At 46.2% G+C, this 20848-nt stretch overlaps 1 protein-coding gene across 1 annotated transcript; it reads right to left on the bottom strand.

Moving 5' to 3' along the window:
- Positions 1-15232: 15232 nt before the first annotated feature.
- Positions 15233-20848, bottom strand: LOC117413956 (G-protein coupled receptor 12). The gene is made up of 2 exons (XM_034023448.3): positions 20454-20848; positions 15233-18001 (listed from the first exon to the last, which is right to left on the bottom strand). The coding sequence occupies exon 2, from the start codon at positions 17984-17986 to the stop codon at positions 17000-17002; it is 987 nt and encodes a 328-aa protein (XP_033879339.1). The 5' UTR covers positions 17987-18001; positions 20454-20848; the 3' UTR covers positions 15233-16999.

The raw sequence follows: 20848 nt of genomic DNA, 5'->3' as shown, positions 1-20848 counted from the left end.
CGGTACATTGAAAAAATCAAATGCTGCCCAAAGAAGTTCATGTGGCACTGAACCATATGCATTAGCCAAATCCAGGAATGTCACATGGAGCTCCTTCCTCTCCTTTTTAGCTGATTGAATTTGTTGCCAGATCACATTGATGTGTTCTAAGCATCCTGGGAAACCTGGAATGCCCGCTTTTTGTAGTAAAGTATTTACACACTTTTTTTTTTTTACATTTTAAACTGATTTACCCTTTTTAATGCATAGCACCCTTGTATGGGGCTGCTATCTTAACTTTAACTCGGTCTCACCAGTTCAAACTCTGCCTCTAAATCTGACCTCTGCTTCCTCTTCTGACGTCTCAGTCTCTCTCGACTGTCACTCTCTCTGAAAATCTAGGTGTAACTTTTGACCCTTCTCTTACATCTTTCCTGACACAATTGCTTCATCTTTGTATGTAGCATTTACCATATCTGTCCTTTTCATACTACTGTATTCCACCCAATTTCTGGTCCAAGCTCTTGTACTCTCCAGATTGGACTACCGTAACTTTCTCTCTCCCCTCCCCCTCTTCAGCCCATTCAAAACTCTGCTGCTTGTCTTTTGTTCTCTCAGCCTTCCTACTCTCATGCTACCCCTCTGCTTCACTCAGTGTCTGCTGGGATTCAATTTAAGATGCTTGTTCTTGCTTACTGCTCTTCTGCTGCCTCTCAGACACACCTGTTCAGACTGCACTTGTAGATCTGTTGATCCACTCCTCTTATTATGCTCTGGACTTACCTGACCTCAGCACCATGTTACTTGATCCTCAGCTAATGAGCTATTCCACTACTAATATCATTGTAGATATAACTGCATCCTAGTTCACATTGTATTCTAGTAGTATTATTGCACTAACTGCAAACTGCACCATTTAAATATGAAGCTTGCATTGTAACCCTGTACTGCCCCGTAACACCTGCAAGTCTCCTTGGATAAAGGTGTCTGCAAAATAAACTGCAGAACAAAAATATATTTTGATTTGTGCATTCAAAGACAGACAGCAGGAAGTAAAGCGAGAGAGGCAGAGAGCGAGTAAGTGTGTGAACTTCCAGGGTTTGATGATGTAATATTTAACTGGATGGTGTGTCTGTGAAATGGCCAGGACTTGCTTGTAAAGGTATAAACAGCAGTGCAGGGTGACCTGGTCGTGCATGGAGATTACAGTACTCTTGGACACTGTGCGGGCCTCTGGTAGTGCTTGTAGATTACAATACTCCTGGACACTGTGCTGGGCTCTGGTAGTGCTTGTAGATTACAGTACTCCTGGACACTGTGCTGGGCTCTGGTAGTGCTTGTAGATTACAATACTGCTGGACACTGTGCTGGGCTCTGGTAGTGCTTGTAGATTACAATACTCCTGGACAATGTGCTGGGCTCTGGTAGTGCTTGTAGATTACAGTACTCCTGGACACTGTGCTGGGCTCTGGTAGTGCTTGTAGATTACAATACTGCTGGACACTGTGCTGGGCTCTGGTAGTGCTTGTAGATTACAATACTCCTGGACACTGTGCTGGGCTCTGGTAGTGCTTGTAGATTATAGTACTGGACACTGTGCGGGGCTCTGGTCGTGCTCGTAGATTACAGTACTCCTGGACACTGTGCTGGGCTCTGGTCGTGCTTGTAGATTACAGTACTCCTGGACACTGCTGGGCTGTGGTCGTGCTTGTAGATTATAGTACTGGACACTGTGCGGGGCTCTGGTCGTGCTCGTAGATTACAGTACTCCTGGACACTGTGCTGGGCTCTGGTTGTGCTTGTAGATTACAGTACCCCTGGACACTGTGCTGGGCTCTGTAAACAGAGATTAGTGAAATGCTGGTAATGTATAGTGAGTGCCCCCTGCTGGTGGACAGAGGAGCAGTCCAGTTCATCAGATTATCTATAAAAAGCAAAATCCCACCACTACAGACACACACACACACACACACACACACACACAAGGGATGAAAATACAATGCAATAAAAAGCGCCCTCCCTTCACGCCATGGCATCCCAGAGCGCTGTCCAAAGTTAAACACAAAACAAAATAGCTCTCATATACATATATAACCCTCACAATTCTCTGTGTAAAAAAGTGCCTCCTATTTTCTGTTCTGAATGCCCCTTTATCTAATTATTATTATTATTATTTATTTCTTAGCAGACGCCTTTATCCAGGGCGACTTACAATCGTAAGCAAATACATTTCAAGTGTTACAATACAGGTAATACAATAAGAGCAAGAAATACAATAACTTTTGTTCAAGCAAAGTATAAGTGTGACAAACCACAATTCAATAATACAGCAGATAATAGTGATAGTTACATCAGGGTATGATTAAATAGTGATAGTTACATCAGGATATGATTAAATACAAAGTACTGCAGGTTAAACACTTGGCAGATTACAGTATTCTGAAGTGCAGGATTAAATGCAGTAAAATAGGGGGCAGATAAGAGCAAAATAAAGCACATTTACATGAAGGGTGATAGTGTCCCAGGATACAAACAGAGGAGTTCTACAGGTGGAGGCACCGGAATGTGGTCAGGGACTGGGCAGTCCTGACATCTGTAGGAAGGTCATTCCACCACTGCGGAGCAAGGGTGGAGAAGGAGCGGGCTCTGGAGGCAGGGGAGCGTAGCGGAGGTAGAGCTAGTCTTCTAGTGCAGGCGGAGCGGAGAGGTCAAGTGGGGGTTGTTATAGAAATGTTACAGAAAATAGAACTGACTCGACATAATGTACTGGCATTTTGTTCTCCCATAACCTTGCATGCCTTGCTAAAGATAAGGAACCGCAAGATGCCTACACTGCAGCTGCGGCTGTGAGAAAAAAGGATGAGCCAGACGTGTCTTTTTGCACGTATACCCAAACCACCCATCCTTTTTATCTGCTTGCTTAGTTTTATGCCAAGTATGCATAGTTATAAGTTTTCTCTTATATGCTAATACCTGAATCATCATTGGCTAACCCTCTGCCTTGCTGACAATTTTAAGGTATATAAGAAACTGATCCAACTCTGTATGTTGGAACACTGCTCGATGATTATCTAGCACCCTGTGTGCTGAGAGTGTTCTCAGTTTGCAAACTTAAGAAATAAAGGCCTGTGTGTTTGGAACTCGCAGTCTCTCTTCCTTTATTAGAATTTCCACGACAATTCTTGGCACCCCAGATGGGACGGCTAGCTCCGTTTTCCGATTGCTCCCGGGGACTTTGAGGTTAACCGTGCACGGGGGCTGCTTAGGAGTGGCTCAGGGAACCACACTCTGAAATAGTTTCGGAGGAGAAGGACCCGCCTTGAACCCGGCTGGGAGCATCGGTGGACGGATACGCCGTACCGAACAAAGACAAAGGGTGAGACTGGTTTTCCTCATACATAAAATAGACCAATTGGTTCAGGTTCTGGGAACCTGATAAAACCCGTTCTGGGAACGGGCTGCGCAGAAAGAGTTCTGGGAACTCTATTGTCTAGAGGACAAAAAGATAGACCACGTGGTTCAGGTTCTGGGAACCTGATAAAACCCGTTCTGGGAACGGGCTGCGCAGAAAGAGTTCTGGGAACTCTATTGTCTAGAGGACAAAAAAAGAGACCACGTGGTTCAGGTTCTGGGAACCTGATAAAACCCGTTCTGGGAACGGGCTGCGCAGAAAGAGTTCTGGGAACTCTATTGTCTAGAGGACAAAAAGATAGACCACGTGGTTCAGGTTCTGGGAACCTGATAAAACCCGTTCTGGGAACGGGCTGCGCAGAAAAGTTCTGGGAACTTTGTTGTCTAAGACATAGAAATCCTGATCCGGAAACAGGTAAATTAAGTGATTCGACTGATCTATGAATAATACTAATAAGTAATTACAAATGAAACTAGTTAAAAAGATATCGTATGAAATACCAAATATGGAACTAAAAATAACAATTGAAAAAATTAAATGCACAGTTTAAAAAAAAAAAAAAAAAAAAAAAGGTCATACTACTAGTGTAGTTGATCAATATACCAAGTGCACTGTTGGATGGTCAATTAAGAAAAGTTATTTTTCTGTGCAGGTGGTGCAAATAAAAATAGGCAGTGATATAGTGTGGACGACAGATAACCGTGTGAATGAGTGAGTGAATGAGTGTTATCTGATAATTGTGTGTGTGTGCGCGTGTGGGTTTGATTACAATGAGGTCAAGTAATAGTAAAAAGGAGGTCTGTCTCCCGGACGCGCTGGTTGGACCGGGACGAACGATGGCTGATAAATGGGGTCGCGGTGTTGTAGACCAGGTTGTTCTGTGGCATAAAATAGCTGATTTTCCACTAAAAGCAACCCAGAGTGAAAGGAAGTTACAAGAATGTAGAGAAAAGTTAGAGTTTGAGAAGACAAAGAAAGAGAAAAAGACTGGGATGGTATAGGAAATTAGAACGAGAAGCAGAAAGACAAACAGCATTGCAGGCTAAAAGCATAATGGTAAAAGCAAGTCAGAAAGATAGTACTGAGGAAATGAAAAAAAAGACAGAGAAATAGAGATTACGATGAGGAAAGGGACTGCTTCCCCCCCCCCCCCCCCGTATTGTGTTCCTGTTTCCACAGCCCCTGCTCCTGCTCCTCGGCCCGACCGGCCCGTCCAGGTCCATCAACAGCCTCCGCCCACAGCAGAGAGTCCGCTGCCCGCACCTCCGCCTCTGACATCCACCCCAAGCAACCCGACAGGTTTCCAAGGCGGTTCCCGGTGGACTTGGTCCCCTTGGTCGCCCCCTGGACTGAGCTCCTTACCATCGCCAGAATCCCCTGAGACATCAGGATCTTCCAGCACGCTCACTACACGGTCGGGACCAAAAGGCAATCCGAACAACGCCATTATCATGGCCCCCCTGACAGCGTACTGGCTGCCAGAGGTCCTGATTCAGCGCACCTGGAGACAAGATGAGATTAAAGACATTGCTAAAGACTTGCCCGACCCAACTAAGGATGCAGTTCAGTTCAGCGAGCAGATGACCCATCTTGTGCGTCAATACAAACCCTCTGCCGCTGAAATAGGGCACATTATGCGATGCAAATTAAAGCTTCGCTGGGAGGACATCGAAGATACTTTTGACAAAAATCTGACGTGGAAATCGGCAGGGGATGGAGAATATCAACCGCAGTTTGAACAGTTGCTGGACAGATTGAAATGACAATACCCTACTAAGACCGATTGGGATGCTATACATAGAGCACACAGCACTCCAAAGAGTCTCTAGAGGAATATAGACAAAGATTGGAGACGTGCTTTCGCAAACACAGCGGACTCTGACCAGGCACCGATGAATACAACAGTCTTTTAAAAGCAGCCATAATAAACGGACTCGTACCTGCCCTCAATAAACAGGTACGGATGACATGCATTGGATGGGAGACGGCTCCCCTCATTACATTGCAAGCACGCTGAAAGACAACAACAGAAGCAAGAGAGCAATCAAAAGACAAAAGCTGAAAAAGGAGTTAAACTGCAAGCAGCTCAGCTGGCTTATCAGGGCAAAGGACCAACCCGAGGCGAATACCAACGCGGACGGGGCGGACGTGGGACGGGGGGTAGGGGGAAGCGGAGGCGGTGGCAACAGAAACTTCCACAAACAGGATAAAGACACTAGTTGCTATAATTATGGCCAGGAAGGACATTTTGCTAGAGAGTGTCAGAGACAGCAGCAGCAACAACAACAAACCAACGGGAGTAACTGGCAGAGCGCTCCCCCACCGCAAGTATCACTATACAAACTGAAACCAGAATGAAACGAGGCAGGGACAGCTGACACCAAAACAGCGAACAAGCAGTACGTGCTAACTTTTTCTAAACCACAAGAAGCCCCCACCGTTGATCTCTTCGTGAATGGTGAGTCATTTGAATTCTTAATTGATACTGGTGCTGCAATGTTTGTCATAAATGCTAGAACTATGCATAACCCAATGATATCAAATGAATCAGTAAAAACAGTGGGAGCCTCGGGAGTAGTATTGAGGGAGAAAATTATGATGCCTTTACCCGTACATATGAAGGGAAAACGTTTATGCATCGGTTTATTTTCTCAGAATGGTGCCCTTGCAACCTAGCGGGACGAGATCTACTATGTAAATTCAATTGTGAAATTAAATGTGAACAAAGCGGAGTTACCGTCTCGTGTCCCTTGATGATGGCCCAAATGATTGAGACCCGTAGTTGGTTCTATTCATGGGATATACAAAACGGAGGTGAATAAATTGAGGAATTATTTAAATTGGCTCGACAACATTGGGGTCATGAAACTGGGTTTATATCACCTTATGCCTTACATTGCACTGCCCTGTACTCACCTTTATCAAGAGATTATGAATTTGAGAGAGAGTGGTTAGCACAACCTCCATCTAACGAAACAATTACGTGCAGCGCCTTGTATATAGGTTTACGCTTTTGTGTTGCAGCCAATTAAACTAAATAGCGATCAGTTTTTACTTTACCACACAACTGACTCTGTGCCACATATAAGCATAGCAAAAACCGATGATGTAGAGTGGAAAGATACTGGTGTCTGGCTTAAGTCTGTGTTGCAGGTGACTGACTGGCAAAGTGAAGACGGGTTCAAATTCTCCCCCAGTGCTCGCGCTGTTTGCGCTCCTTTCTTTTGGGTCACGCCTGTCCAACGGGGAATCCATGGGGCAGAGAACCGAGATGCGCCCCCTGAGGAAGCACTGGGAGGCACGTTTTCACCCTTGCTGATCGGCCTCCCCGATTCTCTATGGGCAAAAGATAAGTATGATATTGGCCTTATGAAAGGGGCAGAGCCCCTAACAGTCACACCAAAAAGCACACACCGGCCTAGCCGTGCCCAGTATCCTCTCAGCAAGGAAGCACAGGAAGGCATTGCTCCTGTGCATGCATCTTTGGTCTCTAGAGGAGCTATCGTGCCCTGCCCAGACTCGCCTTGCAACACCCCGATTCTCCCGGTCCGCAAAGCCTCGGGAGAATGGCGATTTGTCCAGACCTCAGGTTAGTAAATGACGCGATACATGCAAGGGCCCCTATTGTGCCAAACCCAGTTACTGTTTTGTCAGCTGTTCCCCCTGGTGGAAGCAAACTCATACAGTATGTGGATGATTTACTTTTATGTTCTGAAACTCAGCATGCATGCAAAACTGATGCAAGAGCTCTTTTAGAGTACCTAGCTCGTAATGGCCATAAGGTATAAAAAAAAAAAAAAAAGCTGCAGCTCGTGTCACCATCTATAAAATACTTGGGACACGATATTACACCGGAAGGCAGGAAATTGGGCCTGGAGCATGTCACTGCAATTCTGACACTGCCCCAGCCTGCCACAAAAAAAAAAAAGAAAACACATCATGACGTTGCTAGGTATGGCTGGCTACTGTAGAGCTTGGATTCCAGATTACGCTGCAGTAACTCAGCCCCTAGCTGACTTGATACATGGCCATAAGATGACTATGAAAGACACAATTGACTGGACTCCTGACGGACTAACTGCCCTCAAAAAACTTAAACAACTCTTGTCCTCTCCGCCCTGTCTTGGGTTACCCGATCACTCTAAACCTTTTAACCTGTTTGTTTGTAAAAAGGGAGGATTCATGTCAGCAGTACTGACACAAGAGCATGGGGGAAAACAACGTCCTGTGGCTTTTTACTCTAAGCGCCTTGATAACGTAGCCCGAGGGCTAGTCTGTTGCTTGAGAGCGGTGGCCGCCGCCACTGAAGCTGTGCTGGCTAGTGCTGACCTAGTTGCAATGTGCCCTCTAACTGTACATGTTCCTCATGCAGTACATGCTCTCATTTCACAGGCCAAGACAGCACATCTGACTCCAGCTCGTCTATTACATTACCAGAATGTATTAATGACCATGTCACATGTTGTGGTAAAACGCTGTACTGTGCTTAACCCTTCTACACTTCTTCCTACAGAAGCCGAGAGCCTCACGATGGAGAGCCTCACGATGGAGAGCCTCACGATTGCACCACCTTAGTAGAACAGGTCTGCAAGCCACGACCCAATCTTACTGATGTGCCCCTATTGAACGCTGCTGTATGTAAATGCCAGGCACACACTAACGCTTCTGATTCTGTCTCTCAAGGGAATGCTGTTGCAGATGCTGCTGCTAAAGCAGTGGCCGCATCAACTCAGGCCCCTGTGCTCCAAATGGTGTCATTACCTGCCTTAACTGAATATGTATTTTCTTTACAGGATGTAGCTGACTTACAACACAGTGTGGGACCTGCCGAGATAGCTCTGTGGAAAAACAAATGCTCTTGTGATTCTACTCATAAGATTTGGCGAGGACCCACTGGGTTGCCTGCCCTTCCCCGTTCATGTTTCCCTTATGTAGCTAAGTTGGCACACGGCCAAGACCATGTGTCAAAGGGTGGGGTGGTGAATGTTGTTAACAATTTTTGGTTTGCTCCAGGTTTTTCTACATATGCTAACCAATTTTGTGCTAAATGTGTGATTTGTATGACCAATAATGTAGGCCGCAGCACGCCCATGTCCGTATCAGCTCATCCGAGGCCGGAGGGCCCCTTGAACATGTCATGATGGATTTTAATGAATTAACACCTTGCCAAGGTTACAAGTACTGCCTTGTGATAATTGATGCTTTTTCTAAATGGATTGAAGCATTCCCCTGCAGACATGCCACAGCTATGGCAGTAGTAAAAAGCCTGATGAGAGGGATTATACCCCGATGGGGTCTGCCACCTAAATTGACATCTGACAATGGTTCTCATTTTGTGAACAGTGTGGTACAGAACATTTCTGAAAGCCTACAAATTGATTTACGCACACACTGTAGCTACCACCCCGCAAGCGGAGGCTTGGTGGAGAGAGCGAACCAAACAATAAAAACTAAACTAACTAAGCTCATGGCTGAAACAGGGCTCTCCTGGGTTACAGTATTGCCATTGGCCCTGATGTACATGCGTGGACGCACGCACAGTACTACAGGGCTAGCACCTCATGAAGTGTTAACGGGACGCCCAATGCGGATGCTGAACACACCTTTTCCTCAAAATAGGCTCACCCTAATGGGATGTGAGGATGAAATGGTAAAATATTGTGCTGCTCTTAACAATGTTCTGAAGTTTATTTTTCCCAGGGTAAAAGCTGCTCTACCCGAACCGAAGGAACCGAAGGAACCACAAGCTCCTGCCAGGGGACTGGGTGATCATCAAAGACCTCCGGAAGCATTGGACAGGTCCGTTCCAGGTGCTCCTGACAACGCAGACAGCGGTGAAAGTCGCTGAACGATCAACCTGTATCCACGCAAGCCATTGCGGAAAAGTGCCCTATAGCCCGAAGGAAGATGTATCGCCCCCCTGGAACAACGTAGACGGCTCGGATGGCCTTAGGGACAGTCAGCTTTGGACCCCCAGAGTCCTGACTTATTTTTCTTGGCAGCATATTAACTGTTTCTCATCTGGCTCTTAACTGAACTAAAAGATAATAAAAAAGAGCCAGATACTACAAACCACAGCTACGCTGAAAATCGCACAGAACTCAGAACAAAAACAACATTGCACACATGGAGTGTAGAACATGATTGAAAACATGCGGACAATGGTTGGTGGGAAATGCTCAACCATACTGTACGGAACACTTTGAACATTACTGACACTGGTTTATATATGATGTAGTGATATTGTTGTTGTTTTTGCTTATCATAACTTGTGTGAAAAGGTTATGTACTAAAACTGTTGACACTGTTTTAAACATGCCCCTGCTTACTAATGATGACCAGTGTAATGATTCAAATGATGACCCTTTCAACAAAATGGCAGATGACCTGATGAGTTAAGATAGTGGGGAAAATCTGCAAGCGGGATACGTTGGGTCGTCACTTTGTTCATATTACACTACATGTTAAACTTTGTAAATCTCGCTTTAACTTGTACTATTGTGTGTGTTTGAATCCATTTTCTGAATAAGGTTGAGACAAAGTCTCAAAAGGGAGGGAATGTTATAGAAATGTTACAGAAAATAGAACTGACTCGACATAATGTACTGGCATTTTGTTCTCCCATAACCTTGCATGCCTTGCTAAAGATAAGGAACCGCAAGATGCCTACACTGCAGCTGCGGCTGTGAGAAAAAAGGATGAGCCAGACGTGTCTTTTTGCACGTATACCCAAACCACCCATCCTTTTTATCTGCTTGCTTAGTTTTATGCCAAGTATGCATAGTTATAAGTTTTCTCTTATATGCTAATACCTGAATCATCATTGGCTAACCCTCTGCCTTGCTGACAATTTTAAGGTATATAAGAAACTGATCCAACTCTGTATGTTGGAACACTGCTCGATGATTATCTAGCACCCTGTGTGCTGAGAGTGTTCTCAGTTTGCAAACTTAAGAAATAAAGGCCTGTGTGTTTGGAACTCGCAGTCTCTCTTCCTTTATTAGAATTTCCACGACAGGGTGTAGGGAGAGATGAGGGTCTGGAGGTAGCTGGGTGCAGTCTGGTCAAGGCATCTGTAGGCTAGTACAAGAGTCTTGAACTGGATGCGAGCGGTGATCGGGAGCCAGTGGAGTAGCGTGGGCGAAGCGAGGCAGAGAGAACACCAGGCGGGCAGCAGAGTTCTGGATGAGCTGGAGCGGATGGGTGGCGGACGCAGGGAGGCCAGCCAGGAGGGAGTTGCAGTAGTCTAGGCGGGAGAGTACCAGGGCCTGGACCAGGAGCTGGGTAGCATAGTTGGTGAGGAAGGGTCGGATTCTTCGGATGTTGCTCAGGAAGAATCGGCAAGTGCGTGCCACAGTGGAGATGTGCTGGGAATAAGAGAGGCAGGGGTCCAGGGTGACTCCAAGGTTCTTAGCTGAGGGAGAGGGAGAGAGTGTGGTAGATTCCAGAGGAACAGAGATAGATAGATCAGAGGAGGGGGAGGAGGAGGGAAAGAAAAGGAGGTCAGATTTAGAGAGGTTGAGTTTGAGGTGATGCGAGTGCATCCAGGAGGAAATAGCAGACAGATAGGTAGAGATACGGGAGGAGATGGTGGAGTCAGAGGTGGGGAAGGAGAGGAAAATCTGAGCATCATCAGCATAGAAATGGTATGAGAAACCATAGGATGCGATGAGGGGGCCCAGGGAGCGGGTGTAGAGAGAGAACAGGAGAGGACCCAAGACTGACCCTTGGGGGACTCCAGTTAAGAGAGGGTGAGGTGTGGAGGTTGCTCCACGCCAGGTTACCTGGTAAGTGCGGTTGGAGAGGTAGGAGGAGAACCAGGCCAGAGCAGTGCCAGAGATCCCCAGGTCAGCAAGAGATGATAGTAGAATAGAGTGATCAACAGTGTCAAAGGCAGCAGAGAGGTCGAGGAGAATTAGGACAGAGGAGAGAGAGGCAGCTCGGGCACACTTAAGTGAGTTGGTGACAGACAGGAGGGCGGTTTCAGTGGAGTGGGCAGAGCGGAAGCCAGATTGGAGAGGGTCAAGCAGAGAGTGGTTGGACAGGAAAGCAGAGAGCTGGCGGTGTACAGTCCGCTCGAGGGTTTTGGAGAGGAAGGGTAGGAGGGAGACAGGACGGTAGCTCTGGAAGGAGGTGGGGTCGAGGGTAGGTTTTTTGAGGAGGGGAGTGATAGAGGCTTTTTTGAAGGCAGAAGGAAAGATACCAGAAAGTAGAGAGGTGTTGAGGAGGGAGGAGATGAAGGGGAGTAGAGCAGGAGCAGCAGCTTGAAAGAGGTGAGTGGGGAGGGGGTCCAAGGCACACGTGGTGGGTTTGTGACCCTGGAGCAGGGAGGAGAGGTCAGAGTCTGAGAGGGGCAAGAAGGTGGAGAAGGAGGGCGAGTTAGTAGGGGATGTAGTGGGTGTAGGGGTTGGAGCAGGAGGGGGTGCGGGGGAGGGAGAGGTGTTAAAGAGTTTGCGGATATCTGAGATTTTAGAAGAGAAGAAGGAGGCAAAGTCATCAGGGGAGATAGAGGAGGGAGGAGGAGGGGGGGAGGGTTTAGGAGGGAGGAGAAGGTAGAGAATAGTTAGTGGAGGCTTGGATTACAGATTGGAAATAAGCACATTTAGCAGAGGAGGGAGTAGAGGAGAAGGAGGAGAGGAGAGTGCGGTAAAGGTCTAGGGCAGCAGGGAGTTTGGTTCTCTTCCATTTCTTTTCAGCAGATCGCAGTGTGATTCTTGCCGAGCGGAGAGCAGAGGAGAGCCAGGGATGGGGAGGGGAGGGGCGAGCAGGTCGGGAGGTGAGGGGACAGAGGGAGTCGAGGGAGGAGGTGAGTGAGGAGAAGAGGGTGGAGGTAGCAGAGTCTACGGAGAGTTGTGAAAAGGAGTCGATAGGAGGGAGGCGAGAGAGAGCAGTGGAGGCAAGGACAGAGGGGGAGAGAGATTGGAGGTTACAGTGAGAGGTGACAGTGGGGGTAGGAGGAGCAGGGAGAGGGGGGAGAGACAGAGAAAAAGAGATGAAATAGTGATCAGAGAGGTCCAGGGGGGTGACAGAGAGGGTGGAGGGGCAGCAGGCCCTGGAGAAGGTGAGGTCCAGTTGACGGCCAGCTTTGTGGGTAGGAGGGGACGGAGAGAGACAGAAGTCAAAGGAGTGAAGGAGAGGGAGGAATCCAGCAGAGTGGCTGGGGTTGGAGAGAAGGATGTTGAAGTCACCCAACAGGACAGTCGGGGTAGACAGAGAGGGGAGGGAGGGGAGTAGATAGTCGAGTTCATCCAGAAAGTGAGTGAGAGGCCCAGGGGGGCGGTACAGGACAATGAGCAGGAGTTGACAGGGAGAGGTTAGTTGGACTGCATGAAATTCAAAGGTATTGACAGAGAGTGAGGTGAGATCGGAGGGGACAGAAAAGAGTAAGGAGGGAGAGAGGAGAAGACCCGTCCCACCTCCCCGTCCAGTGAGACGCGGGGTATGGGACAAGACGTAGAGAGAAGACAGGGCAGCAGGAGTAACAGTGTTATCAGGGGACAGCCAGGTTTCAGTGAGAGCAAGGAAATCGAGCGAGAGGTGGGAGGCAAAGGCAGAGATGAAATCAGCTTTGTTAGCAGAAGAGTGACAGTTCCAGAGTGCACCAGAGAGTGTGCGGGAGGGGGGGAGAGGCAGAGAAATGAGGTTAGAGGGGTTGGAGGAGCAGCAGCGGAGGGAGGGCAGAGGACGAGGACGGGAGGACAGAACAGGGATGTGAGAGACAGTCATAGCAGGACAAGCAAGACAAAAGGCACAGTAGGAGCAGTAGGGGAGAGGGTACAGACCTGACTAGTAGATAGCTTCTTCTAGAGGCCCGTTAGGTTCGAATCTAATCTCCATTTGTGACCCCTGGTCCTTGTTTCTTTTCCCAGGGGACTTCTTTGACCTGAAAAAAGGACCAGGGGTCACAAATGGAGATTAGATAAAGGGGCATTCAGAACAGAAAATAGGAGGCACTTTTTTACACAGAATTGTGAGGGTCTGGAACCAACTCCACCAATAATGTTGTTGAAGCTGACACCCTGGGATCCTTCAAGAAGCTGCTTGATGAAATTCTGGGATCAATAAGCTACTAACAACCAAACGAGCAAGATGGGCTGAATGGCCTCCTCTTGTTTGTAAACTTTCTTATGTTCTTATAATACATTCCAGTTACAACCAATTACATAAAAGCACATTCACAAAAGTCTGTTTTCATGTTCGATTTAAGAATCCAATGTTTCAACATGCATAATGGTAACTGGAGCGAAGTTCTGGACAAGCTGAATCCTTCTAGGTTTAGTGACAGGTTTACCAACAAGCAAAGAATTGCAATAATCAAGACGAGAGGTTATTAATGCCTGTGTCAACGTCTCTGCATCCCTCATACCCAGAACACGCTTTCATCTGGAAACATTTCTCAAATGATAAGAAGCTATTCTGATACAGAAATCATAAGAAAGCGTGAGGTCCAAGATAACATCCGGGGTCTTCGCTAGTGGAAGCTAAAATGGAATTGCCTCCAAAAATAATATGGACTGGATTATACTTTGCTAAACCTAGTTTAGAGCCAATCAACCAGTTTGTAGCCATCCAGGATGGGATCTCAGTGAAACACTTTTTTAATCTGCGTTTTTAATTGCGTTTATGAACGATAAGGGAGGAAAGCCTCCCATTTCTTGGCAGTTTGATACAGACGACTAGCTCAGATGTTTAATTAAGCACATAGTGCGCGCACACTATGTAAAATGCCATTTGAAATGATACATATCATATCATAACCATCCCCAGCGGCACTGTTAGCATCACGTGTGTGTGTGGTTTGATTTGTCGGCCGGGCGACTCCAACTGTATTTCTGTTCTGCAAGTTGCTGTGCAACTGGCATTATCTTTAAACGTAACACAGACAAAGGGACTATTTTAATGGCATAGAACATGTTGCAAATGAAGCCTGTCCGTGACACACAGAGCCTGGCGCGTCTCATCACGTGTTCCTGTTGCATGCGGTTTGATAGAGACGCGGCCGCCCCTTCCTTGCAGTTTAATGGAAGTTGTTTGTTTGTGTGTTCTGTGTTTTTTGCTGCTGACGTCGGTAGCAGTTCCCTTGGGCCGGGGTGTTTGTGGAGCCGGTGGCTCGTTAAAGCTGGGAGTCATCACACGTTAGCAGAACTGAATGTGTTTGTGCAAACCAATTTTCATACCCATTGAAACCAGCAGAGGGCGACATCAATCAATAATATGCATATTCAGATATTTCATATACAACGCTAGAAAATGTTGCGGCTGCTTCCTGGTACCGAATCACGTCTAGTTCAGACTCGCTCCAATGATCTTGCGGCAATCAGACCACGTGACCCAAAGCATTTGCTAAATTTGAATATCTTGACGTCTCGGCACAATACACATTGAGCCGTAATAATGCAAATGAAGCTAATGATTAGTAAGAAATTAATTGCAAAGCATCGGCTAGCGATAAAGGACATGCACACGTGTCTGGACGCCAAAACCAAGAGGTCTTCAGTCCCGACAGAGAAGCAGCGCCGCTAACTCGGGGCAGGAGAGACTGTTCACTACAATTTCATAGCGAGTTCATTTATAACAATACAAAAAACAAAAATCCGGTAAAAAATGAATGAAGTTACCAGAAAATGGGCCAATTTATAAACTAAACAGGGAAATGTTGGTTAATTGATAAAGTTAGTGTAATTGTATAAAGAGCACGAAACGTCAGGTATAGGTTCGATTCATGTGCTCGTACTTTCTCTCAATACGACATAGGAGAAATAAAACCATATCTTCTCGGAAAACTAGGAAACGGATATTAAAAGAGACAAGGCTTATTTTCTATAACAAATTATATTTTATTCTCATTTGTAAACATGAACATAAATGCATTCCGATGAAAAGAAACTATTTTTTGATGTAGGCATTTCATCATCAACATACATATTAAACATTCGTTAACATCACAGTAAGGACTGGCGTTTCAAAGTGACAGTACAGCATGACAGCTTTGCTGTTTGCTTTGTCATACTTGTGCTAATTATACAGTACACACACAAACACCATCTTCACAGGTTGTGTAAGTTTCATTAGCTCTTAAGAATTTGGCCAGGTGTAGGGTTACACACCTTCAATAAATACGATACATATATGAAATACATTGATAGTGCAAACGTTTTTAAAGAACTCTGATTCCAGAGTGTTTGGCTTTAGTAATCAGGCACAAGTTAAAGCCTCAGTCTCCCCTGTTAGAGTAATCAAGTTCATGATACGGTCACTCATGCCACCTTAGACAGGACGCGCTGCTTCATTAGGGACTGGCGATTTCTGCCATCAATAACATTTAGAATCCTCAATCCAAGTCCAATTATGGAACCTAGAACGATTGGGTCTAATTCGAATCAATTCTATTGGCCCTTCAGTTGCTTAGTGTATATGTTCCATATACCCCAAATAAATAACATGCAACTGTAGTATCGGCCAACCTTTGTGATATTTTCAAGCACGGTTGCTCAAATCATTTGATTGTGGTGCTTGAAATTTGAACATAAGGTGGAAATATTTATATATATATATAATTAAATATATGAGTGGCTGTTTCTTTATGGTCTGTACACGTGCTTCAGCACGGTCCATACAGAATTTCCAGCAGCGCGCCGTGCTAAGGCCGGAAGCAGTCACACCTCGGCGCACCCAGGCCGTATCTGTTCTACCTGCGATTCCGTATTTGTCCGGTAGAGGTCAGCCGAGCACCACAGAAGAGTTACGCAATGGAATGGAGTGAGTGGATATCGATCAGTGACAACACCGATCAACGCGCTTCAGAAGACGTTAGATCAGTGAATGTATTAATAACTTCATAAGCTAAAGTATCCTCACAAACATGCCATTTCATCCGTAAAACATAAACCTATATATAACAGTGATGACAGAGAAAGAAGGGTAGAAAAAGGCAATCTCAAGCATACTCCCTTAGAAATCTACGAACACCCACTACACGCGTGGGAAATCACTTTCACTTGGACGCGTATTTGCTTTACGGTCCTTAAAGACTCATTCTATACAGCCAGCTTGTTCTAAAAGAAATAGATTTCTTTTAAATAGTAATATGAAATGTAGCCTTTATCAAGCTAGTATCAAATGAACATCTCTATAAAGAATTGATAAAAATGTTTCTCTAGGAGAGAAACTCTCCAAAGGCAAAGAGTAAACCTGTGGATTAAACTTTGAACCGCACTTTGATTTAAAAAATAAATAAATAAAATAAAAATATTTATAAATGCTTGTCTTACTGTAAAATCTCTACAACGATCGCTGATCTAATTCTCTCTCTGTCATCAAAAGTGTTCAATATTACATCTTATTCAGATTGTCGGGTCTGAACCAAATACGCATTACAACGTGCAAGTCAACACAGGTCCTGCGCAATGTGCCAACACGGCAGTGCATCCTGAACACAGCGCCTGGACTCCGAGAGATCCAGATTGCCTTGGATAAAGTGCTGCTGTATATATCACACTTAAACACGACCAGTGTCAGTCTCTGAAGCAACACGAAGGGGCGGCGCAGAATGGTGATTCGCCATACAAGTGCGCCATCATCAGTTTGAACCAGAACCGGCACCACAAGCTAAACATCGCTGGGGGACCTGGACCGGCAGCCCATACCTGGTGACATGCACCCACAGCACGCCGTCCACAGAATCTTCTGGATCTCCTGGTTCCGAAACGCGTAGATGACCGGATTGATCATGGAGTTATATATAGCGGGCAGGAGGGTGATGTAGGTGTACAGGGCCGGGTAGGTGTAGTCGCCCAGCAGGCAGTAAATGGTGAACGGTAGCCAGCAGCTGGCGAAGGTGCCCAGGATGACTGCGAGCGTGGAGATGCCCTTGCGGGTGGTCACATAGTGGGAGGTGGAGAGGAAGTGCCGCTGCAGGGCGATCTGGTGGGCGTGCCGGCAGACGATCTTGCAGATCTGCACGTAGAGCTGCAGCATCACGGCAAACACCGTGAAGAAGGACACGGACAGGATCATTACGTTGTTCTTGGTCAGCGGCTTCACTATGCTGCACGTGGACTCGTCCTTTAAGCAGTTCCAGCCCGTCACGGGCAGAAGCCCCAGGCAGATCGACACGCCCCAGGTGAGAATCAACATGACGTAGGTGCGCGTCACCGTCCTGTCCGAGTAGTAGGTGAGAGCGTTGTACAGAGAGAGGTAGCGGTCGATGGTGATGGCCAGCAGGCTGCTCACGCTGGCCGTGAACGAGGCGACGAGCAGCCCAACGGTGATGAGACTGACCGCCTCGGATCGGATGCAGTACAGAAACACGAAGTGGACTATCAGCCCCAGACCCGCAAGCAGGTCCGCCGTGGCCAGGCTACCGATAAGAAGGAACATCGGCGTTCGCAGCGACGGCGTATAGAAGACGATGGCCACCACGATGGCGTTTTCACAGGCGATGATGGTGCCTGAGATGCAGAGCACCACGTCCCAGAGTTTCAGGACCGGTTCCGGCGCCGGGGAAGACAGGTCCAGGGAGCTATTGTCATCGCTTGGCTCGAACCAGCCACCCAGCTCGGCCTCTGTGGAGTTCTTGGAGAAATACTCGTTCATGGTCGATGCCCACACCTGTGGGGTGAAACACACACACACACAGAGATTCACTGTTAATAATGCTTCGCATTACAAAGCGTATCTTACAATACAGAAAACAGACAATAAAAACAATACAGTTTAAGAAAAAAAAGCCCAGTAATGCAATGTACAAAGAACGATCCAAATGCCGTTGAAAGTATATAAATACATCTCGGTATGCCCCTCTGCTCTGCTCTGTGAGCTAAATTCATTCTTCCAATCGGTTCAATTCATCAGTGTCACACATCCCAGCAACATTTCCTTTATCGCTATGTGGAAAAGAACCCCCGGTCAACCCATTGAAGCCCCTGAATATCACCAGCAGGTGGCGCATCTATAGATTGAGCCACCATTGTAATCCTCTTGACAATTGTTCAAACATATCACGGCAGGAGCCCTACGCAATTTTTTTTTTTTTTTTTTTTTTTTTTTTTTAGGATTGAGCCACAATAAAAAATAAACTATATGAACATAATTTACATATTTTATTTAACATCGTGTATCAAAGAAACTACAACATATCGCAAAAGCCTACCGGAAGTCATAGGCTAATAGTAGTTCAATCGTGTTAGGTTTCATGCTAGAATGTTACATTTTTCTATTTTGTCAGTTTTTCGTTCAGTTCATAGAAAACTACAACGCGGTGTGTAATTCAGTATGTTAACGTAACATTGTTCAGCGGGTTTCATTTGACTTTATGAAGCAAAATGAGTACATTCTATAGTGTGATTCAGAAGTTCTGGTCATAGCTATATATGTAATAATAAATAAACGGAATTGATTTGTAAGTAGTGCATGCTTGTGCTATCCCTCGTTGGCGACTTGCAGTGAGCGATGAGAACTGTTCACGTGACAATCACATTGCAGTGAGCGATGAGAACTGTTCACGTGACAATCACATTGCAGTGAGAGGTGAGGACTGTTCACGTGACAATCACATTGCAGTGAGAGGTGAGGACTGTTCACCTGACAATCACATTGCAGTGAGAGGTGAGGACTGTTCACTTGACAATCACATTGCAGTGAGAGGTGAGGACTGTTCACGTGACAATCACATTGCAGTGAGAGGTGAGGACTGTTCACCTGACAATCACATTGCAGTGAGAGGTGAGGACTTTTCACTTGACAATCACATTGCAGTGAGAGGTGAGGTCTGTTCACGTGACAATCACATTGTAGGGAGAGATGAGGACTGTTCACGTGACAATCACATTGCAGTGAGAGGTGAGGACTGTTCACGTGACAATCACATTGCAGTGAGAGGTGAGGACTGTTCACCTGACAATCACATTGTAGTGAGAGGTGAGGACTGTTCACCTGACAATCACATTGCAGTGAGAGGTGAGGACTGTTCACCTGACAATCACATTGCAGTGAGAGGTGAGGACTTTTCACTTGACAATCACATTGCAGTGAGAGGTGAGAACTGTCCAACCAGGAGTTACTAATTCTATCTCTCCTCGAGGTCCGTGAGGCGCACAGCCGGTGTCGCTTTTAATCGCTGCTGTGGCGTGGAACTATATTACATAGGCTTCGCAAGCTCACGCACTCTTCAAAAGCAAACCCAGAGTACACAACACTGGAGAAATAGTGAGGTCTTTGTACTGTTACTGTGTTAATGGTCTAAAGAGCTGATGGTCTTGATACAGCTACCCTTGAAGCGTGTTCATGTGATCGGTCCTGGGTCTTGCTCCACCATCATTTGTATATAGTGTGATTAGTACCAATCGATCATTACAACGCCAGCAGGGTTCATGCCAGCGAGTTAAACGGAGGCTCTGTTTCGAGTCTCCGCTGTTTAGATTCAAACAGACCCACATCTTCACTATATACAGAATGAACCCATAAGCATTACATTGCGCACGATCAGAGGTAATGCATCGAGTTTCATTTATATAAAAAAAAATACACCCCACCAAAAAGCGTGACGGCTTTAGCGTCATTGCCAAATCAAAAACACATCGCATCGTTTTATAACGACATCCTAACCCGTATTTCATTCGAGTCGGGGAGTGACGTGTTCAGCCCCACAATGGCTTCTATTTCAGTATCTAGCATGCAGCTGTATAGCAAGTACAATCCGCAAGCACATCGGTCTACATCAGATGTAAAGGTCTTACTGTCGTCCTGCATTCCACAGCACAGCTCACAGCACTGCTTCAGTGGGGTTTAAAAACCCCCTTTCAAAATCCTTCCAGGCTATACAGTAGCATTAGCATTTCTTATTCCACACGCCGACAAAGCCAGACAAGTGTACACATACTGAGGAAACCTGCACACGCTCGAGTGTAGAGCTAAGAGCGATACAGAAGGTCCTTACCGCTTCACTCATTCACAACGTTCCTCAAATGCAGGATGCTGTACATTCACGTGTTGATAAGCATCACAGCAATGCATATGATTACGCATTTTCAACTATAAATACATAGAAGTATACACAACGTACCTGTTTGCATGTAAAGATGTGAAGCAAGCTCTACCGTTTGCAGAACATTCAAGAATGGTACGATAATCCAGTGTCTGGTTAAATACTACTAATAACACAACAGATTGTCTTCCTGCTGTGGCTTTCCAAAGCGCGAACTCGGAGTTTCTGTGGTATTAGCAGGCTGCTATATGCATGAGCACCGTCCTTCATCGGTGTGGTGGCAGTGGCTGTGAGCAGTGCGGGCTGCTGGAGTTAAATGCTACTCCGGAGCCTCTCTGACTCATTATAATCTCCTTCAGCAGACGGATCGCGTACGAACAGCGGCTCAGCCAGCCAGAGCAGCACCTGTGTGACGTCAGCGAGAGAAGATTGATAGAATTGATTAGCCCGCGGGAGCAGGCAGCCAGCCAATT

The sequence above is a fragment of the Acipenser ruthenus genome, chromosome 25 (assembly GCF_902713425.1).
Source record: "Acipenser ruthenus chromosome 25, fAciRut3.2 maternal haplotype, whole genome shotgun sequence".
NCBI lineage: Eukaryota > Metazoa > Chordata > Actinopteri > Acipenseriformes > Acipenseridae > Acipenser > Acipenser ruthenus.
The sequence above is the reverse complement of the archived record's forward strand: the minus strand, read 5'-3'. Positions and strand labels throughout refer to the sequence as shown.

Coding starts and splice junctions, on each gene's coding strand:
- LOC117413956 (XM_034023448.3), bottom strand. CDS start 17,986: ATGAACGAGTATTTCTCCAAGAACTCCACAGAGGCCGAGCTGGGTGGC.